Here is a 21965-nt window from a genome sequence, read left to right as displayed (position 1 = left end):
AGCAAACAATGAGCATAAACCTTTCTGTTATAGGTCCATAAGTACGGAAAGGATGGCGCACTTCTAACATTAATGGAGAACTACTATGCTCATTTCCAGCCTTATATTTTATTCTTGGAAACCAACAGATTAGCTTTGCATGATCAACAGTTCAAAATAAACGCTAGTCACCCTTTAAACCAACTTTTCTCTGATTGGCTGCCCCTGTCAAACAGAAGATTTGAACAGCAGGTGGGCGGGGCTTCTGTAGTTGAAGTTTGCTGTGTGCCTGAGAGGGTCACAGTAAATATATCCCCACTTGGATGCCGGTTTAGCTCATTTGGTAGCGCAGGTGACCCATATGGCAAAGGCTAATTCGGACACCTGGTTTGAATTTACCTTGCTCGATCCTTTGCCCAGATTTTTTTATGTTATTGCAATAAAGGCCAAGAATCTACCTTAAAAAAGGGTATTCCTCTCTAAACATTCTGTAGAACAAACCATAGATAAACTTAGCATTTAGGGATTATTTTCATATAAACTGACCTTATTATTCAAAACTTTGGCCATGTTTATATCAGTGTGTGGTCTGTAAAGGTACAAGAAAAAAATGAAAGAAAATATAAAGTACTGGAGAGCGCAACACACTGCACCATGCACAGCACTCCAAGGATGCAACCACGGGGTTTGAGTCAGTGAGCTTTCATTTCCTCAACAAATGATGAAATTAATAATTTGTTGCATAACCAAGATACACTGTGCTCAGTTCGAAAAAATTTTTCCCAAGGGTCCACTTGAGCTCAGGCAGTTCTCTGAATCTTTTAAATTATCCTGCAAACTGGGTTCTATCCAACCTTCAAAGGAAAAGTCTTACACTTATTTATTTTTCAAGAGTGCAATTAATAGGTTTGCAGCTGACAAGCTGTACAAGGGGGGGGGGGAAAAAACACATTATGCCATCATTGTTAAATGTACAAGACAATAAGGACAGATAAATGTATTTACATAAAAACGACTCGCACACTTGGAAGAGGCGAGGGGAAAAATATGTACAAGTCTTTTTTTAAAAAGGGGGGATATAAGAAGCGAGTTGGCGCTTTTTTTCTTCTCTGCCGGGTTCAGCTTCTACCTCCGCTGTGCGTCAACCTGACCATCGTCTGCTTTCAGCTGCCAGCTGATGTTACTCTGAACAAAATGTTTAAGGCCGTCATAGCCCTGAGTGAACAAATACTCCAGGTACCAATTCCATGGCTTGGAGTGCTGAAACACACACACACAGAAACATGTCAGGTCAGATTGCAGACATCTGAAGATTTGTGTGATCAAAGATGTCTCTATTAATCTATGAAACATGACCGATGCACATCAAACTACACCTGAACTTTATTATAAATGCAGGGAAATGAAAAGGAACCTCTCATACCTTTATGGAATTGAGGTCCATGTCCTTTTTCCCCGGCCAACACTGATGAAAAGAGAACATTAATATTTATCGACAGCCAGCCTTCGCGAATCTCACAGGATCACTGCTGGATGATGCAGTTGGACCCAACCAAAAAATAAAAAAGGTGCGGATATTATTAAACTTGATGAAAAACCCCATCTCACGCTGCACTCATTAATAATAAAATCTCCTTCTGTATTAATGCATCATCTGTGAAAGATACATTAACACCACATTTAGCTGGTCTGTAAGATGAATAACCGCGCTGCCTGCTGATTCAAATTCCCTGTGCGGTATGAAAATAAGCATGGGTTTTACTGTAGCATGTAGGATTCAATCCAAATCAAGACAAATGACGCGCACTCACCTTCTGGTGAAAGTTGACCGCGTAGCTCATGAAGGCAGGATGGTGGACGAGGTCGAAGCTCGACCCGTACTGTGGCACGTTACTCTTGAGAAGCAGCTCCTCTCCCAGCTGTACGCCCATCCCTGGATGAAACATTCTGGAGTTCCACAGGCAGTTGACCATGATGACGACGTAGTGGTTGAACTCACGGAAAGTCTGGCGGCTGATGTGAAAGGCCTGCTGAGAAGCACATTTCCAAAAGGAGAAACTAAGAAAGTGGAGTAAGAGTATAGCCGAACTACAGAGATCTGATGCTGTGATGATTAATCTGAATACCATTTACCAAGGCTGTTTTACTTAATAAAGGCTGCCAATGACATTTTCAGGCACACATACTGGCTTGACTGACATGTACTTTCAAATTCGCAGCTCACAGTGACTGCTGTAGTAAAGGACAACTTTAAGTTCACATCTGAGAAGATATTAACGTCACCAGGTTTAAGTAGATGCTTGTAGACTCCTAAGGAGCTTTACTATTAAATCTACGAAAGTGAATGAAGGGGCAAAACACAGAGAGAGCATCGACTAAAACATTAAAGCAGAAAATTAATGTATAATATTGTTCACATGTTCATTTTCACATAACAAAAACAATAAGCATCAATCTTTACCTCTGTCACTTTCTCTTGGCTCTTGGCTGATGTCAAGTTCACTTTGTACCTGATGAAAATAGAAGAAAAATAAATAAATAAAAGCAATGGACCGGTGGCCTCTGTGATCATAAATCACTGCACAACAGCCAGTTCTCTATGGTCAGTCAAAACACACCGTGCAATTACGTTTTAATTTTGGAGTCACGGCTTTTTACTCTTAGCTTTGGTAAAATTATTTTAAAACCCCAGGGTGTACTCAATTAGTTAGGCTATAAGGACGTGTGTTATTAAAGCCTGGAGTTATAAATGATACTAGAATTCCACGTAAGGAAAGAATCTGGGCTTTAGGGTATTGCCCCCTGGCCTCCATCATTAATAATGCCTTAACATGCAAGTTCAATTAAGCCATTTGATTCCAATTCAGTCCCTTTATCAAATATGTATAAGCAGCATATGACATACTACATTTAGGGCATTGCTAATGTATGCATTAAGATAAGCTTATGGCAGCTTCCCATAGAGGTGCTGAGCACCCACCTGTGCATGATGTAGGCCAGTCGGTCCACGCTGACGGGGTCAGTGGCAAACAGGGCTGGGTAAAAGACTCCAGCTGGAGGCATCACTATGAGAGGGAGGCCATACTTCAGAAATGTGTCACAAACCTGCGGGAGGAGAAAAACATGTAACAAACACCCACAGAGATTAAAAACGTTAAAGCAGAGGCTCAGACATAGAATATGCATCCCCGCTGAACCTTTTAGAAAGAGTGTGCTCTGCTACAAGTTGATCTTTAAAGCTGTTCAGGGAATCTCATGTTCTCTCCCTCTACTTGCATTTTGCTAAATAAGACTGGGCTTGTGTTTTTAAGGTGTCAGACCCTACAAATACCATCATTCTGCAAGGTAGGGGTGGTGAAACATCTCGAGGATGTTTTATTTTTTGTGTCACTATATAGAGACAATAACAAATCGCAAACACAGATTATGACAAAACAGATAAAATCATTAACTCCAGCTTCTTCTTCTTTTTACCGTCTCATAGAAGTCCAGGACGAAGCTGAGGAGGAGACAGTGACAGCCTTCAAGCTGAAGGCCCACAGAGGCCAGTCGACCCACAAAGTGAATCAGCTCCATCACCGAATCCTTAAACCCCGACAGAGTCATGTTTCTGGAACACAGGGCAAAAGAGAGTCACTTTACCCAAAACGGATGTTAAATGACACCTGTGACAGCTTTTAACTCATGTCCTTTGAAACTTTGTTGCAGTTTTTCATATAAAAACACAGGAATCTATCCAAAGCAGCTCACTGCAAACACAAATGACAAACACTGAATCAAACAGATACAAACACAATGCGTGATCAATGATTTCTTCAATGAGTTGTACACTGGGTAAATACCACAGGTGAACTTGGAAATGGCACTGAGTAAAATGGATCTTTCCACTGACTGAAGGCATTTATTGCAGCATTAAACAAGTGATGAAGCTCAGGCATTTAAACATAATTGACTCGTACGCCACCCTTCAATTTGGAAGCTAGAAAATCGTTTCCCTGGAATATTAAGGTGCCACTTGTTCCCAAACAAATTTCAAATAAAGGACTTGTATAAACGAGCTCAAAACCCAAAGGGAAAACATACAATAAAGACTGATTTGCTTTAGCTGCCAGTGGATAACAGATGGATTCAATTCAAGATAAATAGTTGCAACATATACAAATGTCAGTTGTCTTTCAAGATTTAACGTAATCAAAAATTTAAAAAAAAAAAAAAGGTGCAACAAGAGACTTGACATTTAACTTAATTTGCCAATAATCAAAATTAAAACTACTGTTTTGTCCTTGGGGAAAAGTAATTAGTCAATTAAGGCACAATAAATAAAAAGCCAACTTCTATGAGAAAGCATTTCGTGACACAAAGTACAAGTTTCAAGCATCAAGAAAGCAGGAAGCAGATGTAATTTTATAATTAGGTTATCATATTTGGCACTTTAAGTTCTCAGAACATGGGTGTCTAACCAGATATCCGCTATGTATTACATTACTTGGCCTGCAGGATGTGTCATTCACTCCCTAATAAACTTAAGCTTGAGGTCTGGCTTCTTTCTCTTTACAGTTCTACCAATATTCAAAAAATCCCATCTCAAAGCAACAGTGAAAAACTATATCATGGATTTTTTTTTTTTAACTTCTAGGCTGAAAATCTATAATTCCATATCATCAGGTTGTTCTAAAGGCTTTCCAAATCTAGGATTACATTCAAAATCATTTACATACAAAGCCTTGAATGATCAAATTACATCATCATATTTTAAAGACCTCTTAATAATTTCGAACTTTCCTTTCTGATAAAGCCTATAGTTATGGTTTAAACCGAACCATCCACTGCTTATACTCCTACAGGCTCAGGCGGAACCTCCCATGATGTACTGAGTGTTTTGTTTCGGTACCTCTCTTTTCTTTCCTCTACGAATTTCTCACTATTGTAAGCCATTAACTTCTGTCTGCACTCTCCTGTAGTTTGTGTTTTGTTCTGTTTGCTGTTCCTGGTGTTTGTATTTTCCTCTGCCTTGTCTTCAGCTGTTGGTCGTGCTGACAGTTTTTACTTCCACGAGCAAAGCCTGTAATCCTGGAGAAGCTACGGAGAAAACAACGGGGTCTCAGAGCAGGAGCTGTTCCAGCGATCATCGTGGAGAATGTGAGGTGTTTGGACAGTACTATGGATGAGCGCGGTGAGCTGACTGAGCCCCACGGGGGAACACAGAGAGTGGAGTTTGATGTGCTTCATGGAGTGTTGCAGCGAGGCACTGACACACTCATACATACGATTCTGCTGCAGGACTCTGTCTTCCTCCCTACTTTCTACTGCATGCTAACGTCAGATTGCTAAATCATCCAGGTTTACTTCCCTTGAAGTGACTATTGCTCAGAAAACACGCTATATACATGGAACTAAATATAACTGAACAGATGTGAAACTCACATGGACGTGTGGCTGTTGAGGCTGATGTCCAGGTCGTCTTCCAGAGCATAAATGGAGTGCCAGGTCAACCACTTCAACAGCATATTGTTAAGACACTCCATCAGTCCACACTGCAGAGATACAAACACGAAAGAGAGAAAAAGAACCAATTATGCAGCATGTTAAACACTGAACTACTCAAGGGCTTTGTTGCGCTGTTTTTCACTACTGCATTTTTTTTTCCTAATAACTTTGAACAGTAATGGGAGCAAGTTTGATCTGTTTGTGTCTGCAAAAGAAAAGCCTACCTTGAAAAACAGCGAGGATGTGAAGAAAAGCTGCATGAGAGGCTCAAACAGAAGCCTTCTGATCTCTGAAGGGGGAGACAAAAGGTTACTATTGTACCTGACGTACAATTCAATGCGTTACAGTTCCCTACATAAAGGACAAAATGACAGCTTGCTAAGATGAGAACATGACTGTGATTTTATTCAAGTGCACGACAAGATCAGAGAGAAAACCTGTGTTATGTAAGTGTACGTTGACAGACATAAGGAGAGAAAATTGAGCTGTGAAGAAAGACGGTCATAGAAAGCAGTGATCTGTGGAGGTAACACTCACGGGAACTTGGAACAACCGGAATGTTGCTCAGCAGGCCGAGGATCTGCGGACGGAGTAGTGAGCCGTCCCAAACATTCAGAAATTTATAGAGGAAAACCTCTGAACTGGAAAAGCCCTCCTGTTGGAGAAAATTATGATGTGAAATAAATCTTTGGCTCAGCGTTGGTACACAGCACGTATCAGGTACGCGTGTGGCGCCAGGTTAATGAGCATCAGAAATAATGACGATGTCAGTGAGCTGTGGACGTCGCTATCAGGGGCTCACCTGCAGAAAGTGCTGTGCAGACAGCAACTTGTTCAAAAACTGGAGAGCTTCTTCTGAAGTCTGACTGGGTCCTCCATCGCCACAGAATAAAAACTCTTTAAAAAATACAGTCAAAAAAGGTATTTACTGCGTGAAAAATTCAGAGCACTACAAAGAGGACAGCAGGAGATTTCAGATGCACTGCATCTTCACACGGAGACATATTCTCATATGTCTTTAAACCCTTCTGTAAAAGAATCCCTTTAACATGGCAACAAAGTTATGTTGGGGTTCAGCTCAAGGTCAGCTCTGCTTTTCCTCTAACTTCTAGAAAGAACATGTCACAGCAGTTATGTAGTGTGTAGTGTGCATTCCCGACTTACCTTCGTGAAAAGCGTAGCCTAACCAGAAATTGAGGCGAAGGAGGGCAGACTCATCCTGCACACAGTCCAGGTACTGCAGCGCCAGACTGGAACCCAGCAGCGAGCCCATCTGAGCAGGCAGCTGGTGGAAACACATAAAGCAAAATTATGATTAAGAAACTAAAATAACCAGAAAGACACATAAAGACAACAGGTACACAGAAGCAAAAAACAAATAAACAAACACAGAAGCTGAAATAAATAAGAGTGTAAGAACCAACAGATGATCGTGTCCTTATCACAGGGTTGGCCACCAATCTAATTTTAAGCCAGTTCCTCGGTATCTGGTAATCCCCATACTGGGACACTTCTTCCACCACACTGGATAGTTTATACAGTCCCTTATTGTGGCTGAACAGCTGCCTCTCAATATGGGGACTTTGTCAATTTAATACACGAATTAGAATGAGAGAAAGACAGACTGTAAATGGACACAACTCAGCTCTTCAGTAATTATGGAGCAACTGTATCGTTAAACTGAAAAAGCACCATTCTGCTTTTGACAACAAGAACGCCGGCCGTGAGGGAAATAATCAATGATCCTTTGTCAATGCCGTAACCGAATAGTTTTATGAGGGAAATTGATTGTACTCATCTGTCTTTCCTAACACGTGGCAAAGTACCACTCTCCCTGCCATAAACACATTTGGCACCAACGCCCTCCAAGCCTTATTGTCCACGTTTTATTTGTGGGCAGTGAAAGAGGTGAATTTATGTAGCATGACGCATAAAACCCTGCAATCCTTTTAAAATGACTTACATTGGTTTATCAGGTCACTGAATCTGCAGGGCAAATAGACATTTATGGAGAGGCCTCTCTAAATGACCATTTGCTTTGCAACTTTGTCCAATGCATTACTCGGATACATCTCCACTAACATCCCTTGCTTTCATTACTCATAAAGGACAAATAACACGCTGATGATATCTGTAAAAATAAAAAAGCAACAGCCTGTTTAAAAAACAAATGACAAGCACTCTGCTCATGAAGTCAGTTTGTGCTCTAATATAATAAACAGCCACAGGCCACTTACGCTGTGGTTTCTCTAGGTCAAAGTTTTTAATGGCCAAGCACAATAAACTCATACAAATACAACAGTAACACAGCGCCACCCTGTGGCCCAGAGGATATATCACAATTTAAACACAGCTACTAAAGGGAAAAAAATTCTTATGGACCAGTCAGACTTGAGGTGTTGTGCCATTTTGCATCAATAACATGTCTTCTTTCCCACTTGTGAAAATAAAAGCCCAAAATACACATTTAGATATTTTTACTGCACTTTCTCTGCTGTTTAAGCAAAGTAATAATGTTGGATTTTGTGTATGTAATCAAATGGTGACGCTTCAAGTGTATGTTTAAGTAAAGAATTTATTTTACTAGTACATTATAATTGTATAACATTCTATAAATACTTGTACTCTGATCCAAAAATCCTCACTTCAGTAGCATATCCAAACTTTCCAATTTGATATCTATGCGCCCAAAGTTTTTACTGAGTCACTCAAAGCCTGCTGAACTGGTGACTTAAATGTGATTTGATCCAAGATCGGGATTTCTTGCCAATTTACACGCATAATTTAACTGGCAATGCCCAGTTTGCATATTTAAACATAAAAGAAAATTCCTAATACAAAAAAAAACTTCTGTAATGTAAGTAGTCACCTGAGGAAGTTGGTATTTTTGTTATACGCCTGTTATGAGACCCCTTAAAAGGACTTCTCCTTCTCTTTTGCCTTTCTTGTGAACCTGCTGTGGGGGCTCAGTATGAGATGCTGCATCTTTACATATATATTCCTTATGAAAAAGCCTGTTTAAAGCCACAGACAGCTGGAGTCCTCACGACAGAGTATTCTCTCCTGTTTTACTTCGTCCAAGTCCACTTTAAACTTGCTGCCTGGGCGCATGCATAGTTGACGAGTTATAATATCAGTTCTCCACAGGTGAGTTCCTTGCACTCACTCTTCAATGACGAAATTTACATGATAGGGACCCAAGCAGACACAAAACGTATAAAACCCGTTTAAGCCACAAGTTCTTGCCATCCATTCAAGTAGCCAGTGTACTTGTTCTAAAAGTGAAAAAGTAATTTTCATTATATATTCTCTTTTCTCTTAATTCCATGTTAGTAGTTTAGATCATAGATTTGTCTTTTGCTTCACTATTAGTCCATCCTGAGACCGCAGTGTTCCTTTGACAGCTGTCATCACTGCTGGTGTTTCTTGGTAGTTAGGAAGAAGGGATTCTCATTTTCCTGCTGCATCTGATTTACTGGGACACTTCAGTGGCCAACTAGAATACATTATATTCTGTTGCTGAAATGATTTACAGCTGATCTGTAAAATTGAACTAGATAAGAGGAAGCAACACAGCGAAAGAGTGTCGGCACTTGACAGATGCAGAACTCTGAGATTTATCACAGGAGAAATTACCTCTATACGATGCATATTTTCCAACAGCTGAGCAAAAGAGTGGAGCTCCACCAGTGGGACCATCCTTCTGCTGGAGGACTGCTCAGACTGAGCTTCTTTGTTCAGTGCAGGAATCAAAGCAGGAAATTCCAGGTGGCAGTGTTTCTAAGAAAGAAGCAGAAAGTAAAAAGCAAAGGAGTTAAAATCATGATAAACTGCTTGAATACAAATAATTATGTATCTCCTTTGACTAACAGTTCAAAACACAATGATAATGAACGGAAGGGAAAAAAGCATCAGGCAGCACAAGAAAATGTACAAAGTAATCAAGAAAATGATCTGCAGTGTACATCTGAATGAAAATATGCCAATTTTTTTTGCTGGCACAAATAAAGTACACACTAATGTGAACCTCCAACAAATGAAAAGCTGGGAAGGTACTGTCAGGCAGCAGCAGTAGCTGACGGTTGGCTACAAACCCAATTAAAAGATGCATACCCTTTTTCTTGGGTTGGTTTTATCCTTGTTTGTGACCAGACTCATGCTGGAAGCGCCTTGCAAACCGTTCCTCTTCTGGACAGCAATCAATGCTGATTGCCAGGGAGAAATGTGGTTCCTAAACCCACTCTGCAACAAAAGATGAAAACCACCATGTTTGCTTTGTTTTCCAGAGAATGGTCGTATTCCAAGAGCAAGTATGTTTTAGGTACAAACCTTCATCCGTGATGGAATGGAGAGTGTCACCAGTTCAGGGCAAAACACTTTGTAAAGTGACAGTAGGTGCAGGAGGAAAGGCTGTCTTCCCTGAGAAGAAAACAATAAACAATCAGTCCCATCTTTGTACTCTGCATCACATTTTTTGTTTCTTTCACAATGAGATGCGCGACATGGGCAACTGGAGGGTAACTGTTTATGGGAAAATTGTGCCGTTGCATTTCTGTAATTAAATTCCAAAATGATTCTCACACTGAGGAAGGAAATAATGAAATTCACTTGATTAATGACGACATCAAAACTGCAGGATGCTTACCAGTTTAGATTGTAGTTCCAGTAGCTTCCTGACTCTGAAGACTCGCACTACCGCGACAAAATGAGATGTTAAAAAACCTCAGAAAAGTGATGAGGAAAAAGGTGAAACAAAGAAGTAAACTGAAAAAAGGGAGAATAGTATTTTCATAGTATAGGGATCTGATTTCAAGGATAAAAGTATTTGGCTTACCGCTTTCCTTTCGGGTCAAAAGGTACAAGAGATGGCAGATGAAAGGACACTGAAAAATTTTGACAACATGATTAATCAATTCACACCTTTAAAACATAACTATTTATCTTGCCAGCTGTTAAAAACACAGTCCAGCTTAGTGAAAAGCGTGCCTGACATGTGTAAATGCCATCGGATTTGTCTAAACAGTCATTTCAACCCATTATTATAAAGATCGCCAGCACTTACCAGATTTTCATCTGTGACAAAGTTGAAGATGAAGCCATAAATTGCTCGTAGCTGGTCCTTTGCATCAATCATATCAAATACAGTCAATACCCACTTTATGAAAAGAACCTGCATGGAAGAGAAGTAAGTTTGATGGTCGTTAATGTCACACTCTTATCAAATAGAACAATGAAATTATGTCTTCAGTGTGACCCCAGGAATAAACAAGGCATAAAACTAAACAAGTCTGAACTTCAAAACACACCAGAAGAACTTCAGAAGTGGAGTATTTGAGCCTGAGTTGCATTTTATTTTGAAAATTGGCTGGTATCTCTTAACTGCTCCTACATCTCACTTCCTGCGCTTTTCAGCTGCTCTTTGGAATCCCAAAATATACCTTGTGCTAATTTTAGTGTGGCAGAGCTGAAAAGTTGGACTTGGTGGATTTACAATCATTATACTAAACAGACACGACTGGAGCTCAAACAGAGCTGCAACACAGCCAGACTCACGCGTTCCCTGGACAAATATTCCTCCAGACAATAATTAATGAACAGAAAATGAGAAGAAGCTTTAGGCACATCAAACAAAGTTTTACTGCCCCAAAAGTTAACTGAATCCCTAAAGAAGGATTGGAAGTTATAATATTTCCTTTAGTGCAAATATTTTACGTGCACTTACTTGAGTGCTGATGGGCATCTTGCCAACGCTGAGCCAAACCACTGCTCGAACAACAGCCTCCTGTGGCACCACAGAGGCAGGAATCAGACACTTGAGCACCCGGACACATGGAGAAGTCCCTGCACAGAAAATTCAGAGCAAAATTTATCAAAAGAAGCCTTAAAGAGTGCAGAACGACGTAATATCAAAGACATTACCACACATTTTTTCACACTGTCCAAATGACTGTACAATTAAAAGAATGAAACTCACATCACATCGATTAGAAATAATAATTCTTTATAAACTATACAATTAATATTATATTACTATATAGATCTTTTCAATTAACCTTCACAATATTACATTGTGGAAGACTACAATAGATCTGTTGTGCTTATGCTCTCTTTTTCTATTGACAGTACAAAGACTGGCAGGCTTGGTGAATTGTTGTTTTCAATTAAGTGTGTCTTCAGTTAAGTGTGAAAAGTGTAACCAAAAGTACATTTGCTAGGTCCTCAATCTGACAGACTCCTGCTCTCTATAATTCTGTTACACAAGCCCATCCTCCCTGCTGGAAATTCCCCAATTTACCCAGTTTGAGGCTGATGCAAAGACAGTCTTACCCATACGGAGGCTCATGGCAAACTCCAGCATAATAGAAACTGCTTCTGGGGGAAGTCCCTGACTATAGGCCACCTTTTCCACTTGCACCAGGTTCTTCTCCAGCTCATCATTCCCCAGAACAGGAGTCCCTGCTTCAACTACACGGAGGAGAGGTGACATTGTATTAAAGTGTGTACATTTATATAAATGGAAAAAACACTTACACTGATATTTCCTAAAAGACTTCAGGAAAGACATGATTCTAAATTGCCCATAAGTATGAATGTGAGTATGAAAGGTTGTCCGTCTCAATGCGTTAGCCATGCGACAGACTGTCAATCTGTCCAGGGTGTACCCTGCCTCTCGCCCTATGGTAGCTGGGATAGGCTCCAGCCTACCCTCATAAGGACCAGCGGAAGAGAATGGATAGATGGATGTAAACAGTTTTATGTAAAGAAGTGACTTGCAGGGCCTTAAAATGGAATGTGTTAATGAGCTGAGAAGCAAACAAAACAAAACAAAAACATAAACAAAACAGTTTCACACACTAGAATAAGTCAGCAACTTTGATATCGGATGACAGGGTATGAGCTGATATAAACAGTTTGCTTCATCAGACCCCCCAGAAAAACAGTTTATTACATGTTTACTCACTGCGACATAAAAACTGTCTGTTTTCGCAATTTAGCTCAGTGTTAAATCCATCATCAAATATTCACGCATTTGCTGGCTTCTCATTAAGAATAACAAAAACACACCACAGCGCTGCTGTCATCTAGAGTCAAATCACAGAAATAATTTAGACTTTTCCTGGTTACAAGGACATTGGGGGTTATTTAGATACAACACAGCTCCAGGGTGAAAATATTTGTCAGATTAGTTAAAAGTAATAACAAATTAGTTGGCTGATGCTAGACAATGTTTGATGCTTTATTGCTTACATGCTAAAGTATTTAATCAGAAGGTGTGTGGTACATTCCTTTTTCTGCATTTTCAAGAAAATAACAAAAAATACATTAAAAATGTGAAGACAAAAACAACTAAAATGATCTAGAATAAAACATCCAAGTGATGTCAGTCTCTTGAATCATTTCATCCTTGAATCCTTTTATGCCAAGTTAATTAATTAATGCATCCAATGCCTTTTAAGATGTTTAATAAGTTGCAGGAACCAGGGTCACTGTAGGCAAGTAATTCAGGAATGCATCACTAACAGTGCCTTTAACCACTTCATCACTAGCACTAAATAGAACTAACATAAAATAACAAGAATAAGAACACAGATGGTGAAGATATGGAAGAGAATCCTGGATGAATAATTAACTCATATCTAAATATTTATGAGAGATACTAATTTCTGGAGGGAAAAATAAAGCAAAGAGTCAAAAGAGCACAATTAAAGAAATATAAAGACTCTTGAAAATCACATGAGATGGTTCAAAATTCAATACAACACAGTTTTTCAGTCCTGTTGTCATGCACCACAAATGTTCAAAGTCATGCAAAAACCAAATCATGGGAAATCCACTTGTACTGGAAAGAACTGCAGCTCCACATATTCTTTCTGGTTAAGAAATGCTACACTAATGTCTAATCGGCTAAAAGACTATAATAAAGGTTGTGCTCAATTATTAAAAATGATGAAGTTAATCAAATTTCTGACATGTAGTAAAGCATAATGTAGTGTGTTGAAAGCCTTTTTACCCAGTTAAAGTTACTTGTGACTGCCGTAGGTCTATACTTTCCTGTTCATGTAAATACTGGAATGTTTGTGTTTTCAATGCTGGCTTAATACTAGGTCTGACAGAAGATTGCTTACCTGCTTGTTTAAAAATAATGATGATTACCCGTCAGTAACTACAAGTTACATCACCACTCCATTGGCTGCAAGTGATATTTTAGTTGAATATTTACATCTTAGGTTGTTTAAAATTACTATAAGACTCTTCTAACCACCTATTTGAAGGAAATCCTCCACATAAGTCAACAGATTTTGAAATACTTAGTTCAAAAGAAAGCTATCAATCTACTATATTTGTCTGGGTTATTGATTTAATGCATTAACCCTGTAGCAAACTGGTGGTCTGTCCAGGGTGTACCACACCTGTCACCTTATGACACCAGGGATAGGCTTCAGGCCCCGTGACAATGAATTGGGTAAGCAGACGATAAATCGATAGATGCCCCGATGGATGGTTGGTTTAACCACATAAATCTTTTAGAACAAATTAATCTATGTTTTCACTGAGAATGTAAGAATAATAGCCCTGTGATACAGTTGTGACTCACTCGCTGTCAGCTATGACACGGAAAGGGGCAAGTTGTTAAGGAAATGATTGGATGAGATGGATAGTAAGAGTGACTATTTTTCCATCTCAATTCAGCGAAACCTCTCAGGTCATGTATCAACTTTTCGTCCATGATTTCAGGATGAATCCAAGTCGCTTCAAAATCCTAAAGCTCTACTCCAAATGCTCCCTTTTACATATGTTAACATAAAATATTAGAAGCGCTTTAAAATATGCAGAATTCCAAAGCCCACTGTGATCCCAGTAAGTAAAACAATCAGCTTTCTGGCAACCTCCTTAAAAACTGAACTGCAGGAGATTCATAAAAGTGGAAAATATTCCAGAGCTGTATTACCTGATTAGACAACACGCGTACCCTAATAAAGAACTATATGTGCACCACATATAAACATCAAGGCCATCTTCATTGACATGAGCAGCAGTCAATTAACTTCTAAATATGGCATAACTACACCGAACCAAAACCTGCTTAGGGGAAGTGGGAAGACGTTTTTTCAAAATAAAAGATTAGATTATATTACTGCAAAACATACAGTAACAAACTTTGGGTGATGAGTAGAGACTTTAATCAAATCCAGTGAAATACATATTTTAATTTGTTTAGCTCACAACGACTATGACTGACTTAAAATTGCTTGAAGTAGAGCTTCGAGATAATACGAGTCCCACAGACGTATTAGAGTATTTTCCTCATTCTTTCTTGTTTTAAAAGAATATCCATGCAATCAAGTGAGAGGTTTAAGCGAGCTTGCTGACCCCTTTGTGTTTTGGCACGACACAATGCCTGTTACCTAATAGCCAAAGACGCTGATATTTTGGCTTCCCCGGGGTCCCAATGCTAATACAGGGGAGGCGTATGCTAGCTAGCTGCGTTACACGCCACATTAAATACAAAAGTAACGAAATCATACACTTTTTTTTCAGGCCTCGTTGGATTTTCTCCATCTGTTTTCTGCTGAGGTTAAACACTGTATAGTTAGTAACAGTAACGCCACAGCCTGTTGTTGGGCGGAGGTTTATATTTAGACGTACCGTCAGAGAAGTATTTCAGAGCTAAAACAAACGGGTCCTCCGCCTCGTTCTTCCTCCTCTCCTTTTCTGCAACTCTTATACTTCTGTTACCGCTCCGACTGGACGCAGATTGGTCGCTTACAGACGATTGATCTGAATCCGACAGATTTTGCGTTGCTGCCATCTCTACATTGCCAAAACTTAAAAACACGGTAACCCCCTTCGTCTTCGGCCATTCAAACAAAACTCAAATCATCCGCGCGACCGTTTGCCCTGCGCTTGCGCAGTCTGGGCTTCCCGTTCTGTTGCTTCGCGGGAGTTGTAGTCCTTTCGTCTTCCACCTCGCTGAGTGCCCATCGTTATTCTGTGCCTCATAGTCACTGGTGTAGATTTGTTCTTCATAATAAATGTTTTACATTTTTAATAAAGTGATGAACAGAATACAAAGGGACCGGTCAGATATCTTAAACACTCTGTGAACAAAGAAGCTGACACTCTAAAATTACTCAGGTATCTATGGGTTGCATTTATTTAAGAGCCGCAGGCCTAAAAAAACTGGACCCTATTTTGAGAAAGCAAAAATAATGCTGTGTGTTTACCCTAACTGTATGCATAGCAAGCCACTACTGCTCACTCTGTTTTCAATCCGTTATATGTTTGTAAAGCACATTTTTGGTGAAAATGCAGTTTACATTCATATGACACTTATAAAGAACTACAAATTACAGATTAATTACAGATAATGAACTTAAGGAGGGTTAGAAGCCTTCATATCAACCTAGAAATAGCTGATATATAGGCTATATCAGTCTTTTAATTTACTTTGGTGCTCACAGCAAAAAATTTCACTTCATTAATGAAGTTACATTTTAGCACCTCATATCTTGCCAGCCATTCTTGAATCCTGTAGCCTTCAAACGCTTTGTCCAAAATTAAATACCAACACTTCTGAGTCTTCCTACATATAGACGCCAGATCCTTAGTCGAATGCAGTCTACAGTGGGAGGACAATATCCCAGATGTATACAATCTTTTTTTTTTGTAGAACAAAGCTATTTTAATGCCCTTCTTGACTCAACTCCAGAGGGATTTATTTCTCCTCCCTGTATCAAACTTGGCATCTTTTGATTGTTTTAGGCAAATCTGTAAACCATTACACTATAGATCATCTCACATATATTCTGTGGCATAATTTCCATGGAATATTGATGCTTAACTAATTAATGTAACAGCCATATTGGACTTTATGGATTGGTTAGAATATTTTTGATAACTCGCCCTTTTTCCAGTCTTTTCCAAAACTGGCACAGAAAATCTTCAGATCAAGCCTTGCAGAAATCAGCCTTGTCAGGTGGATTTTTTTTTTTAAATCTGTCATTTACAATTTAAATCAAAAGCACAGTCGACAAACATCAAGTGGGACTTCGTATGAACTTTTGGAACAAAGATTGTAGCTCATCCCAAAATATCAATGTGGCAACCACGATAACAGCTTGTGAAAGTGTGGTGCTTCAGTGCCTCCTTATTTATCCCCTTTAGAAAAACATCTTTTGCAAGAGAAAATAATGCCCTCCTGTAATTCAGCAGCAAAACCCAAAATGCTATGTCTATCCTGAATTTTTTTTTTTTCCATAGTTATATGTATCTATGTTAGTAAATATGCCTGTAAAAGACATGTCCATATCTAAGAACACGCAGGGCAAAGGATCTAAGATGCCTATGCCATTTTGCAGGGATTGAATTAGTTTTCCAGAGATCATATTATATTTCATTTACCTAATATTTTCTTCAGTATGCCAGAAATCTCAGCTACAACTCACAAACAAATTTCTCTTTTCATGTGGACAAAGCTGTTCTGCAAACGTCTGTCATAACTTGCCCTTTGGGGAATGCATAATGCATGATTTTTAAAGCGTGTCTTCTTCTTATAACTTTCATCCAAACTGTAACAAATATCCCATCCAGCTTTCATGCTCAGCAGGAGGAAAAGTGGCTTAAGACAAACAACCATCAGAGCCAGTCTGTACAGTGAGCCTGTTTGATTGTTGCTCATATGAGGGCTTTTTTTTTTTTGCTGTGTCAGACACAGCTTTGAGTTTAGGCCATCAGGAGTCATCTTATGAGAAAATTCACATAAACAAAAAAAGGTGCGAAAGTCAGTCCCTTCTGACAATAATAACTTAATGCCAGCCTGAGTTAAGCAGCATTTTATAATAAACCAATCTATGTGCAATGGACAGAATAAAATGACCAAGACTTCTCTTGCAGAGCTGTTGCACACAGTACTTTTCTAGGTAGTATGTAGGATATGTGCTAATATGAAGGAATTACTTTGACAGGGACTGGCTGAAGTTATATAACAAGGCGGGGGGGGGGGGGGGGGGGGGGGCAGCTCGTGATTCATATTTAAGGTATTTTTAGTTAACTTTAATGGAATGAAATGCACTAGTCAGGCTGAGCTCCAATTCTTTATTTTAAGTATATCATTTACAGAAATATTGTGAGTCTCAAAATTGACAGTATTTTCAACCGCAGTAGGAATTATTTTCATATCTTTAGAGAAGAAGAAACAAACCCGTGATTAGAATTTAAGACTTCCAACTGTGAATTACAAATGGTAAAATTGAGTTTCAATGAGAAAATACTCTTCTGATTTGGTTGTGTTCTGCAGTACAAGCAGGCTGCCGACGTCTGAGGCAGCGAGCACCATCATTCCCAGCTAAACAACTTCAGTGTAATAACAGAACTGAAAGGATGATATTCAGCTTATTTTACTTTGAGAAGATTTCATGCGTACTTCTGCAAAAGTCTACTGAGATGAAAAATGAAAAAGGATTTATAGGTTGTTTTTTTAACTGAAGGAGTCACTGGGTAACACTGCATCAACATCAGACCTGGATATGTAAGACGAATTAAAAAAGTACAGCAAGTCCAAAATTCCCCTTATCAGTGCCTTTTTTAGTTTAAACTCTGTAAATTTGACCAAATTAAACATGCTTGAAATTCATCATTAACCTCTCCTACCTACAATATAAAAACAAATTAGAAAGAAAAACAACAAAGATTCTTCAATGAAAAACAGCATTCTCAAATCAACCTAAAACATAACAGAGATTCTTAGTAGAGTAAAACATTGAACACAGTGTAGGACTGAAATAAATAGGGAAACAGGGATGGATAAACGTGACAATGAGCTGAGCTCATCAGTTTCCAAAGGTACGATTGTCCACGGTTATGTAGAGGATGGATGGGTCAGGAGTTCTCAGTTTCACAGTAAGAGTGTAGAGGAGTAGGTGAGAGTCATCAGTCAGCAGCTGGATGGGACAGAGGATGTGTGTGTGTGTGTGTAGTATTATTACTAGGAGTGAATGTTTCCTTCAAAATTTGAATGACTACAATCCATAGACCAAGAGGAAAGACCTTAAGACTGCTTGACCTTGTTCTTTTCCTGATCGTTGATGTGCTGTTCCTCTCTGCTGTCCTCTCTTTCTGGCCGGTCATCACTCTGGCGAGCAATGAGCAATCGGCAGGTGAGCAGAATACCAAAGACTAGAGCGTGGGCGTACCGTTTCAGGGGGTCTCCTACTAGCTGGTGAAAGAAGAGCACAGCCAGCATGACAAGCAGCAGCAAGAAGTTGGCTACGTCCTTTGGCCGGCCTGGTACAAGGGTGAGAACCACCCCACAGCCCACCTCCAGAGAGCCAATGATCTTACGTAGCAGGACTGAGCTGATCCCGATCTTCTTCAGGCCCGGCAATGCTTTGGCATAACTCTTGTATGCCCTTTTCTAGAAAGAAAAAAGAAATCTTCATGAATAGTGTGTAACTTTGGCCTACAGGCTGCTATGAATGTCCTTTAGTGAGGCCATGTAAGGACCAGGTGGAGTCACCACACTCAGGTCAGCAGGTACAACATCTAGATGACAGTTTATCATCACTGTGGCTGCACAATGACTCTCCAGCCTATTGCTCACTATTGCTCACTGCTCAAGAAAACCTGCAAACTCATCCAATTATGATATTCAGTGAGCTTGGGAATGCAGTAATTAAACCAACAGGCATGCCATCGATGATCTTCCACAGGATAGTTCAACATCAGCACCCGCAGGTGCATCTCACAGAAATTGCTCGAATGCGCCACCATTGCTCTCCAACTGCTAAGTTGCTTCTCTATCTATCTTATCTATCCATCCATCCATGGGAGCTACAAGACATTTTAGGTTATAAAGGCCAATCTCTCACTTCCAAAACTGTTAATTATCCCGCATGCTTCTTTGTATCTTTAAGCTGAATTACAGCATGTTTTAAGAAGAAAGAAAAAGGAAGTGCTTTCATTCATTCATTATTCATCCATATTCAGCTAAGGATAGGCCCGTTTTAAACTATTTTATGTATGCTATCTGTTTACAGGGATGACTGCTAAAATAATTTGAGTCTTATCCTAAAACACGGTGGCTTAGCATGCGTGCTAAAAGTATTGTTGCAGGCAATAATAGCAGGTCATTTGTATAACCGTACAGGACTCTCCACTGGGAAAACAAGCAACAGACAGGCCTATTAAAAGAGCAACCCAGCATCTAAAACACTCATTTTCCCGTCCTTTTACTATTTAGGTCAGCTTCCCTACACATTGAGTCTGTAGTCACCGCAGAACAATGGCCTTTACCCCCCCCCAAAGATGCGGACACTTCACGGGTAAGACTCAACGCTACTCACCATTTCGTCGTATGCATCTTTGCTTAGTCTCGGGGTGAGCTTAATGGTCCCCATAAACACGAAAAATAAACCCAGAGCAAAAGAAAGAGCCACAATGGTTATTGTCCTTGGTGAAGCCATTTTTCAGTACCGTGCATGCGGCCGGGCGCTTCCCGCTGAGCTGAATGAAAGTCGGAACGTTTCCCGGTGAAGATGCGCGAGGGGGATGGGCTTCTGGATCTACCATAAAAATGGCGACCGGGGTCCCTGCCTGCTCCGCATCCAGCAGCAGCAGGAAGGGAGCTGCTGGATGCGGAGCAGGCAGAAGACCTACTTCTCATCTTAGTTTAAGAATAAGATTAAAGGGAAGGGACACGCATCCTACGTGAAACACTCATAGTGCTGAATTATGGCATTAGCTCACAGCCAAGATAAAAGCTCTGGGTTCAAGTTGCTTAACAACAACTTTATATATGAGTTTTGTGCCTCTCTGCGATTTTAACGAAAAGAGGTAACATATAAAACCCACTTCTGTGCTATATGCTGAGATAAATGTTTGCATGCATTATCATGGGCATGAATGACATGGTAATTTTGTGCTTTCAATTATTTCCAGAGTGTGAATGGTTATGCAGCATGCGCCTTTAATGATTTTAAAAAACAACAAATGGGTGCACAGATTTGAAGTGGCTCAAATGTAAATCTGCATCACCACTGATATTTGCTTGAATGTCCCTTAATAAGTTGCACCTCAACTAGATGCTTGTGGGAGCCATCAACTAGCCTCTGACATAGTTCTGGTTGGATATTTGACCACTCCTCTTGGGAGAATTTGAAGTTTATTTAAATTGGTGGGTTTCCTGGCATGGGCCCAGCTTATAAGTGCAGTCCACAAATTCAGTAGGGTTTAACAGGGTTCAGGTTGAGAAGCTTAAAGTTGGCCTGCTTTATCCATTCCAAATCCATCCTCCAAATTTCAGTCGAGCTTGAAGATGTAGCAGGGGCTTCTTTCATGGTTGGCACCCTCTCAGCCCATGGTGAAGAAAACCTTGCTTCACTGTCAATAGTGACACTGGTGTTCCAGCAATTTCCATTTCATAACAGGCTTGAGCCTTGCTGGTCGCTGGGTTGCTCCTGAATATCCTGACAAATTTTCTCTCATATCTGGGTGCCAGATATTCTTCCTGACCTTGGTGAAGGTCACATCTAAAGGACTTCTACAATTGTACATCTTTTTGGTGACTGCTGAGGTCTTTGTAGTCCAGGACAGACCAGCATAAGCCCTCACAGTCACCACTGATGTAGACAGGGAGCTGGTCTGCACTGACATCTTCCCGATGTCAAAGATGATTTGCTTTGTTTTCCTGGTGTTCAGTGTCAGGTTGTTTGCTGAAATCCAATTTCAGGATCTTATCTCTTTTGGTAGACTTGTCACTATCTGAGATGTGTCCACAAACTGTGTTATCATTTGGTAATGTGCTGATGGTGTTACTGGTATAGGCTGGACTGCAGTCATGGGTGTAAAGAGTAAAAACGGGGATCACTGGTCACACAACGGACAAAAAGGAGAGCAGTTGTAGAGTTTCATAGGGAGTAGTAGGAACTAAGGCAGCAGGGTTGAATGAGTCTGTGCGAGAAGGTGCTCTGCTCCCTTCTGTAGTATGGAACGAGATGAGATGAGTCCATGATGGAGAGCAGTTTGTCGAGTGACCTCCTGTCGCTCACTGACTGAAATGCCTCCGGATTCTGGGCAATAATGAATCCACCCTTGTGTATTAGTTTGTTGACGCCACTGGCATCTCTGATACTGCCCCCACCCCCACCCCCCACCACCAGACAAAAGGAAAATAAATTCCACTATGAAAATGTGGTATCATTGCAATCTGATGATTGGTTTAACATCAGCTTTCAGTGAGTGAACCATTGACAGGCTGTCAGTGAAAGCTGCACTCAGCGATCTGCAAACTGCGAGCAGCTGTGGAAGCGCGACAGTCCTGCCTCCTGTGGAGGACATGGCTGCTAATGCAAATTCATGTTTTCACACATCATATTTGCACATGTTAAAGAAATTAGACATGAAATGTTGACACAGCTCTTTCACTTATTTTGCAGCCATTTCCTCCTGCGTTAATTGGCAATTTTCTTTTGTCTGCACAGCTTTAGAAATAGGATTTTTGT

General features: G+C 40.0%; 2 protein-coding genes across 3 annotated transcripts; both read right to left on the bottom strand.

Annotated features, from left to right (window-relative positions):
• Window positions 1-930: 930 nt before the first annotated feature.
• Window positions 931-15400, bottom strand: cenpi (centromere protein I). 2 transcript variants are annotated; one of them, XM_086302069.1, is made up of 20 exons: window positions 15115-15400; window positions 11794-11931; window positions 11189-11307; window positions 10529-10636; window positions 10301-10349; window positions 10112-10158; window positions 9796-9885; window positions 9580-9708; window positions 9103-9246; window positions 6631-6751; window positions 6269-6363; window positions 6004-6121; window positions 5691-5755; window positions 5404-5513; window positions 3454-3589; window positions 2960-3084; window positions 2441-2489; window positions 1791-2006; window positions 1403-1444; window positions 931-1239 (listed from the first exon to the last, which is right to left on the bottom strand). In XM_086302069.1, the coding sequence occupies exons 1-20, from the start codon at window positions 15275-15277 to the stop codon at window positions 1105-1107; spliced, it is 2199 nt and encodes a 732-aa protein (XP_086158195.1). In that variant the 5' UTR covers window positions 15278-15400; the 3' UTR covers window positions 931-1104. The 2 variants fall into 2 exon arrangements, with proteins under 2 accessions (XP_086158195.1, XP_086158186.1); XM_086302060.1 differs by having other exon boundaries at window positions 1791-2009; window positions 15115-15399.
• A 2148-nt stretch (window positions 15401-17548) lies between these two features.
• Window positions 17549-20057, bottom strand: tmem35a (transmembrane protein 35A). The gene is made up of 2 exons (XM_086302048.1): window positions 19809-20057; window positions 17549-18880 (listed from the first exon to the last, which is right to left on the bottom strand). The coding sequence occupies exons 1-2, from the start codon at window positions 19926-19928 to the stop codon at window positions 18515-18517; spliced, it is 486 nt and encodes a 161-aa protein (XP_086158174.1). The 5' UTR covers window positions 19929-20057; the 3' UTR covers window positions 17549-18514.
• Between the last annotated feature and the right edge of the window lie 1908 nt (window positions 20058-21965).

This window comes from Aulonocara sp. 'chitande type north' Nkhata Bay, linkage group LG2 (assembly GCF_057382095.1).
Source record: "Aulonocara sp. 'chitande type north' Nkhata Bay isolate Kocher_YH1m ecotype deep benthic linkage group LG2, A_spYH_male_GT1.1, whole genome shotgun sequence".
NCBI lineage: Eukaryota > Metazoa > Chordata > Actinopteri > Cichliformes > Cichlidae > Aulonocara > Aulonocara sp. 'chitande type north' Nkhata Bay.
Note: the sequence above shows the minus strand (reverse complement) of the source record. Positions and strands in the feature narration are given on the sequence as shown.

What these genes read in the sequence shown, in the direction of transcription:
- cenpi (XM_086302060.1), bottom strand. Translation starts at nt 15,277, where the DNA reads ATGGCAGCAACGCAAAATCTGTCGGATTCAGATCAATCGTCTGTAAGC. An exon ending in TCCTGGACTTCTATGAGACG is followed by an intron (nt 3,085 to 3,453) that starts GTAAAAAGAAGA and finishes CTCCTCCCGCAG; the next exon opens with GTTTGTGACACATTTCTGAA. An exon ending in TGGACCTCAATTCCATAAAG is followed by an intron (nt 1,240 to 1,402) that starts GTATGAGAGGTT and finishes TGTGTGTTTCAG; the next exon opens with CACTCCAAGCCATGGAATTG.
- tmem35a (XM_086302048.1), bottom strand. Translation starts at nt 19,928, where the DNA reads ATGGCTTCACCAAGGACAATAACCATTGTGGCTCTTTCTTTTGCTCTG. An exon ending in AAGATGCATACGACGAAATG is followed by an intron (nt 18,881 to 19,808) that starts GTGAGTAGCGTT and finishes TTTTCTTTCTAG; the next exon opens with AAAAGGGCATACAAGAGTTA.